The sequence below is a fragment of the Clupea harengus genome, chromosome 5 (assembly GCF_900700415.2).
Source record: "Clupea harengus chromosome 5, Ch_v2.0.2, whole genome shotgun sequence".
NCBI lineage: Eukaryota > Metazoa > Chordata > Actinopteri > Clupeiformes > Clupeidae > Clupea > Clupea harengus.
Genome location: NC_045156.1, coordinates 7,601,120 through 7,608,619, shown reverse-complemented (window position 1 = coordinate 7,608,619; position 7,500 = coordinate 7,601,120). Strand labels below are relative to the sequence as shown.

The 7,500-nt window shown below is 41.2% G+C and overlaps 2 protein-coding genes across 8 annotated transcripts in view; both read left to right on the top strand.

Annotated features, from left to right (window-relative positions):
- Window positions 1-394, top strand: part of LOC105912182 (R3H domain-containing protein 2) — a 50,276-nt gene extending 49,882 nt beyond the window's left edge. For all 6 annotated transcript variants that reach the window (XM_031567544.2, XM_031567545.2, XM_031567541.2 and 3 more), the window contains one exon: window positions 1-394. This exon is cut by the window's left edge and continues 1,213 nt beyond it. The gene's annotated coding sequence lies outside the window, so the exon portion shown is untranslated.
- A 164-nt stretch (window positions 395-558) lies between these two features.
- The window catches only part of LOC105912220 (SH3 and cysteine-rich domain-containing protein 3), a 9,988-nt gene continuing 3,046 nt past the window's right edge, over window positions 559-7,500 (top strand). The window contains exons 1-9 of one of the 2 annotated variants that reach the window (XM_042707780.1): window positions 559-857; window positions 1,685-1,767; window positions 2,435-2,513; window positions 5,335-5,491; window positions 6,003-6,100; window positions 6,208-6,289; window positions 6,454-6,551; window positions 6,800-6,863; window positions 7,241-7,290. In XM_042707780.1, the coding sequence (XP_042563714.1) occupies window positions 1,751-1,767; window positions 2,435-2,513; window positions 5,335-5,491; window positions 6,003-6,100; window positions 6,208-6,289; window positions 6,454-6,551; window positions 6,800-6,863; window positions 7,241-7,290 (645 nt within the window). In that variant the 5' untranslated portion in view covers window positions 559-857; window positions 1,685-1,750. Of the gene's footprint in view, window positions 858-1,650; window positions 1,768-2,434; window positions 2,514-5,334; window positions 5,492-6,002; window positions 6,101-6,207; window positions 6,290-6,453; window positions 6,552-6,799; window positions 6,864-7,240; window positions 7,291-7,500 lie in introns of both variants that reach the window. The other variant, XM_042707779.1, reaches the window with a different exon arrangement.

Genomic DNA, 7,500 nt, shown 5'->3' with positions numbered 1-7,500 from the left:
GCTGTTTTGGTTGTTTTTTTTTCTCAGAAAAATATTGTTTTTTTTTTTTTTGGTTCGATATTTATATAAGTGATGTATGGATTATAAAATTCTATATATATAAATATATATATATACAGTGATTTCTTTTTTTCAGTGGATAAGTTAAAAGAACTCCTTTATATCCGACCTCTCCTCCCTCTCCCTCTCCCTCTCCCCCTCCTCCTCCCCTTCTCCCTCTCTCCCCCTCCTCCACCTGTCCTCTCTGCATTGTGTTTGCATTTTTTGTTGACCGCCGTGCAGAACGTATCAGAAGAAGTATTAAAAAAGTGCACAATGATTGCAAATGTCTACTGTAAATTCCATTTAATCTGTTATTTTTTGTTTGTTTTTAAAAATATAAAAGACAAGAAAAGATGAGTTTCTGCTGCCTTTATTTTTAACCCTGTGTGTGTGTGTGTGTGTGTGTGTGTGTGTGTGTGTGTGTGTGTCTAATGACTAATGTTTGTTTCCCACATACCCGCCCTACAGTAATTAAGGTTATTTGTAAGGTATGGTGAACATGAAGGGGGGGGGGGGGGTCCTGGGTTGAGTCCAGCTGTCCCGTTCACTCTTGGACAAACATGCACGCGCTTCCGTAGGCACACACACACACACGGGCACACATGCACAAGGACGCGCAAGTTCAGGGGTGGGGCGCATAGCTTGCTTGAGCTCCCACCTGTTAAAGAAGCCCCTTTTTGGAAAGTCCTCTACGCTTGGGACCAAACAAAAGCACTGCATATGTTGCACTGTGTCCATGGCTATTTGACTCTGAGAGAGACTCACAGGCTGACCACTGACTTTCTGAAGAGCAGGACTCAAACACTTACGATCAGGTAAGCTCTCAAAGTTGAGCTACTCCAATTATTTCATTTTGGTGTGCCGTGGTTTGTGAAGACCTTGGGTACCTGCGATATCATATCCTGTTCATTCTCTGCATGTGTGTTTAACTGATGCTTCCCCTGTTGGCCACAGAGCACTACTTTTAGGCTACTTTTGACAACTTAAGGGGTAAGCATAAGCTTCAGACTCTGGCAAGATGGTCGCTCTGCCTCCACACAGTAGTTTGTGGCATATCTTCTGTCCACACCACTCCCAGAAATGCTCCTCTTTTAACACCCAGCGAGGATCAAATTGCCCCCCAGAATAGCCTGGTCATTTCAGTGTTCCTCCTGTGCCCATTGGAGCCATTGTCAGGCTGTGTGGGAGAGGACACTGTATGTTCTGTCCTGCCAGCCATGCTGAGCTACTCTGAGCGCGCGGCAGGAGACTCGTGATTGAGCCCATTTAAGGCTGTTTTTTTTTTGTTGTTCAATTATCTCTGACTCACATCTCATGTGTTTTATATATCATGTATAGATTAAAATGACCTACATTCCGATTTTGAACATAGATGTTCTTACTCATTTTTTGTATTCATTTTCATTCATTCATTCATTCATTTATTCATTTATTCATTTATTCATAGGTTTGACTGCTTTTTCTCTTTAAAGCAATTTTTTTTTCAGAGTGATCATATGGAAGCCAAGACATGCTTAAATAAATCTCTGTCCATAATATGTTGCTGTTCTGGGAAGTGGTGACTGATAATGACATGAATAACAGTGAACCAAACTGTGTATTTTTTAGCATCTCTGTTCTCTGGGTGTGCGTATCTCTACAGCCCTACAGCGCCCTCCACTGTTCCTGTTAGGCACTGCAGCTGCGGCGTGCCCAATATTCTAACGCAATGGCCCAATATGATCAGTAAGTGTTCAGTCAACATAAAACACAGCGAGACCAACCATACTATTAGTAGGTCTAAATACAGTTGTTTCAAATACAGTTTGATATTATTACCTGAACACAAATCTAGTGCCAGGTGCCACTATGTGGTTCAGATATAATTTCGATTTCACTGATCAAACAGGCACATTTCGAATTGCGAAACGTCTTCTAGTATTAATGTTATTGGACTGTCATATCTGGGACGATTGAGCTTTCACAAAGCGCTAGAAAGGATGCGTTGAAGACAGATCACCCATATGGATGCATGGTGTTTTGTAAAGAGGTGCTGTAGTTTTCATGCACCCTAAATGTTATCCTGGTGTCATAGTTACGCAAACTTGCTGTACGTGCTCTACTCTTTCAGATAAATATATTTTCTATATGGTGGTATAACCAGCAGGAAAGCCCAAATCAACTCCTAAACACGCAAATAATGATTTCAGAGAGACATTTCAGATTGCATGAGAAGGACTGACAGAAGTTTATCAATGAATCGACCTAACATTTCAGCATTTTGATATTTGATATTTTACGACCTACCGTTTCCGAATTTACTGCTGTAACACATGTCAATGAGCATTACCTCCACACTTGAAGAATGTTTCACCATCTCATGACTTGGGTGTTTTGCCCATGTGAATTTCAGACTGGATGATAAGGACTCTTTGGATTTCCATGACAACCCACCAGCCCCGGACAATATGATGCATGAGGAAGACAACACGGTGAGGCGGGGGAACCAGGCCAAGATTAATTTACCCTCACGATTCTCAGAGCAGCCTGCACCCCCCACACGGCACAGCACGGATTATAGTTACAGTTGGAGACATGACCTCGCCATAAACCCTCTATTACTCCCCGAACGAGCCTCTGCGCGTCTCATCTGAGATGAGATGAAACGTTTATCGAGGGCGCTAGTCCTCAGGGTGCCCAGTCCGCGCTATACTCTTGTGTAGGTCTATATTTAGGGACGGCAACAAGCTCTTTCCAGAAGTCTGGTTTATTTGTGGGTGGTTTTGGTTATTGCTATCTGTGGGATAATGCGTGATAAATGTTGTGAGACGCATGCATATCAGGAGGTCCAAAGGCCGTCTACGTGTTGTTGAGGAAAGTCTACATACTTTTATTTTCGGTGTGCTTTCTAATGTGACATAGGCCTATATGGACTCTGTATAGATACATGGGAGTAAATAGATGGACTGAGGTAGCCTATTTATATACAATCATCTGACTGGTTGTATGTGACAACATAACCCATTCAGAATAGCTGGTATCTGTTTGGAGTGTTGAAGTGAAAAGCCTGTAGCTGCTAAGCCCTGGTCTGTTTGCTTAGGTGGCTGTGTGTGTGTGTGTGTGTGTGTGGCTGTGCGTGTGAGTGAGTGTTTGTGTGTAAGAGTGAGAGAATTATATAAAAAAAGAGTATCTTGATTCAAATATGGCAACCTTGACTTTTAATAGTATAATACATATGTACTGTATATGCATATGTATATGCACGTGCCATAAAAGCACCTGTGTGTATTTATAGACAAGTGAAGTGTGTGTGTGTTGCTCTCTGACAGACTGAAAGAGTGGAAGAAGTAGACAGGGATAGGGTTGGATGGACAGGGGACCAATTAAAGCAAATGAAGGTTGCCTCATGATTTCGAGGAGGAAGGAAATAGACACAGTCAGGGAGGAACCAAGAGAGAGACATGAGAGAAAGATGGACACGTGAGAGAGAGAGGGAGAAAGAACGATGATCAAAAGACGGGTCCATACCTAAAACTGAATATGTAGGGAAAGATCACTTTAAATGGAAGAAGAACAAATGAGAGGAATCCCTTCACAGACTGTTTCTCTCAGAAGCTCCTCAAAGTTAGGACTTTGGATAAGCTTGCAGTCCAGATGCATTGCTTGAAATTATTCCGCATCCTTTTGAGGCGATATCATAGTGTCTCAGGGCCAGTAATAATATGTTGTGCACAAAGAAATATTCGTTGAATTTGAATATATATGTTGATTTTTAGTATGACCAGTTTGACCTGTGTCATTTGAGCTTCTTGAGCCACCTCTCGATCTGGGTTGAACATTGCAAACAACATTACAACTCTGAAAATGATGCATTAACAAAGCCAAAAAAGTTAAAAACACTTAAGTGTTTACCTGGAAGAACTTATGTAACACCTAAACACACAAAATAAAGCACTATTACAAAGCTGTATGAGTATCTTTATATAACCTTTAGACAGCGCAGATGAATCATCATGGTAAAAAGACATTTCATTAATGTAATAAGCTTAACTTCATGCTAGCATCACATTTAAACTCCCATTTACAGCTAACTTGGCACTATTGTAACGCTTAAAATAATGCATCTACAAAACTATGGGTCCAGATTACAAAACATACAAAGCCCACAAACTAAATATACAGACTGTATTATCCCAGGCTACAAACCTTGTCCAATCTGAATTGCCACGACCTAGGCAACCTAATGTACCATCCTTATAGAAGCACCATCATTTCCTTATCATCCACACTCACACTTGGAAATAAATACAGATGGAAAATGGAAACTTTCAGCGATCTGAAATGGCCATTAGGGAGGAGAGGAAGGGAGTTTGGAAGAGCAGAAAATAGAATGTCCGCAGCAGAAGGATTGCTGAATGTGGAGGCTCCCAGGGGTTTCCCGGGGAACGGGCTCATCATTAGAGAAGCCTCAATCAAAGCAGCCAGGCCTAGAGGCAGGTGGACACCCTGGGCACACTGGGCCACTGGAGCATTAAGGGGAAAACTATCACTTACCTCTCCTCCCGTGCTTAATTATCTAGTTTAAACGCTGTTTAACAGTGTCGCGGACTGTACTTAATTATCTAGTTTAAACGCTGTTTAACAGTGTCGCGGACTGTAACGGATGTTTGGTTTTCTGATAGTGCTGCCTTCTCTATACTACATCCAGTAGAGGCAATTTCCTATTTGTTACTTTGTGGTACTTTTGGGGGTGTTTATGAGTATACGCTACCACACATAGCACAGGAATATTCAAACAACCAAGTGTTTGGTTGTTTATGGGATACCCTACTTAACTTCTCTGCGGCGGCTTCGCTACCTTTAAATCATGTGGTTGGCCATCTTTGGTTTCAGCTTTCAAATGCCACACAGGACATCGTTCAATAAAATGTTAGTTAATATGTATGCAATCTACTCTGTGATTCAAATTTCTTAGACTTCCAGGCAGGACCCCAAGGGATGAAATGGTTTAGGCCACTGAAACTTCAGTATGACAGAATATGATATGATATCTGAAAGTAATATCACTTTCAGGTTCCCCTAAAATCGTTTTCACCTTTAAACCAGGGAACTTTGTTTATATACACATTAGTTGATATTACATGACAATTTCTTGGCTGGTGCCCAAAGGGATTAAATATAGCTTCACATAATTCCTGGTAGAAAAGCCTACCTCATAATCAATATCAAAATCAACACAGGTGTTTCATCAATCTGATGTACTTCTCATTAGCTGCTGTCGTTTCTTTTAATGTTACCGTTTCCCTTCCTCAGCTTTACTTCGTCTATGACGAAGAGGTCGAGGAGGAGGAGAAGGAAGAGCCTCCTCCTCCTGAGCCGGTGAAGCAAGTGAACGAAAAACCGCACAAGTTTAAGGACCACTACTGCAAGAAGCCAAAGTTCTGTGATGTCTGTGCACGCATGATAGTCCGTAAGTCAAGCGGCTCTCACTCCACTCTTGAACAGCTGGTGCAGGATGAGCTGGATGCCAGGTTTATCCATTAGGTGACCATGGAAACTGTCTCTCCACAGAGGGCAAGAATCCCATATTCATCAGTGTTCCAGCATTGCCTTTGGAAATGTTTTCAATCTTTTATAACAATAGTCAGATTATGAACTGTGTGCTCCTCTTTTTCGGTGGGTTTTATTCATGTTTGTGATCCAATCCATGGGGAGTATTGATTTAATATTTGGAAATCATTCCGAAGAACATATCCAAGTGGATTGTCATGAGGACTTCATCAATCGGTCCTTGCTCAGTTAAATGTTACATTCACTATCATTACGTTTGTCAGGGCACCTACTGGTTAACATAGGATTTATTGTAATGTCATTCCCATTTTCATTATCATATCAAATGTTTTACCTAGTATTTAGTAGTCTTTTATTCAACGTGTCAAACCTGGAGAAATGCTGAATCAATTTCTGTTCCTCTCTCTCAGTCAATAACAAGTTTGCCCTGAGATGCAAGAACTGCAAGACAAACATCCATCATCAGTGCCAGTCCTACGTGGAGTTTCAGAAATGCTTCGGCAAAATTGTAAGAATTCAAGTCGTACAGTGAATACAGTAAATATGTCTCACGCGCTCAAATCATATGGGCTTCAGACTAGAGATCTTCTTCTTCCTCTCCTGTCCCCCTGTCAGCCTCCTGGTTTCAGACGAGCGTACAGCTCTCCCCTCTACAGCAGTCAACAGAATGCCACCGTCAGCCAGCTGCTCCCATTCTGTGAGTCTACACCCCTATCCCGACGTGTGTGTTGTATAGGTTTCATAAACCACACATAGTCTAATAATGGAATCGTAAACAACATAATACATTCTGATTATTTATTTTAAGTTCTACACTAAGTTAAGGTAGCTTAGCTTAATGTTTTCCCCTCTAACTTGAAGCTCAGTCCAACCGCAGTGACCCCGTCTTTGAGACACTACGTGTGGGAGTCATCATGGCCAACAAGGAGCGCAAGAAGAACGAAGGGGACAAGCATAAGGTGACCGTTTAAGTGTCGAGAATGCAGAGAAATAAATCACTACAATCATGCGGAGGGTAGGGGAGTCAAAAATAGAAAAATACAAATAATATATGTGATTTTGCTGTAATTGCCTGTAAATGAGTCACTGGCCATTCTATTCAACTATGTCATGGCTTAAACTCAAGTTATTGTAAGCTCCAAGTCATGTCTTCTAACTTACTGACAAATGGAGGGTGAAATAGTAAAATGTTTCTGTGTGACTTTAGATGATGATGATGATGATGGAGGAGGAAGACTCCCAGCCTAAAGAAGATGAGGTCAGAGAGGGAGGTGAGTGGCTGTAGGTACAGAACTTGCTAGAAGGGAGTTTGCTACCATCACCTAAGTGCTTCCTCTACTGTGTTCAGGCTCAGGGCTCTGTAAAGCACCTTGAGACCATTTAAATTGTTATTTCCGCTTTATAAACAAATACAATTTAATTGAATTGAAATTAACATACATGGATCTGAAGAGGTAGGCCAGGCCCTGTTTTCTGATCAGTTCCATTTGGAACTGAATCCTAAATGATTTTGTTTATGTATGAAAATACATAACGACTAATGAACTTGTGCTTGTCTTTGAGTGAAACTGAATTGACTAGATGTGGGAAATATTAGACAGAGTTTGTAGACATATCTAAACCTATTGTGTAATTGGTGTTCTTATAGCAAATCAAGAGGGGGACAAGAAAGGGGACAAAGCTGCAGCAGATGACAAGGTGGGATGACGATGCTGATGTTGATGATAATGATGACGCTGCCGGTGTTGATAATGATGTTAATGATGATGATGGCAGTGATGATAATGATGATGATGATGATGATGATGATGATGATGATGATGCCGATGCTGATGTTGATAATGACGATGTTGATGATGATGTTGATGATCATGCTGATGATGATGATCAGAATTGTAATCCAAGACA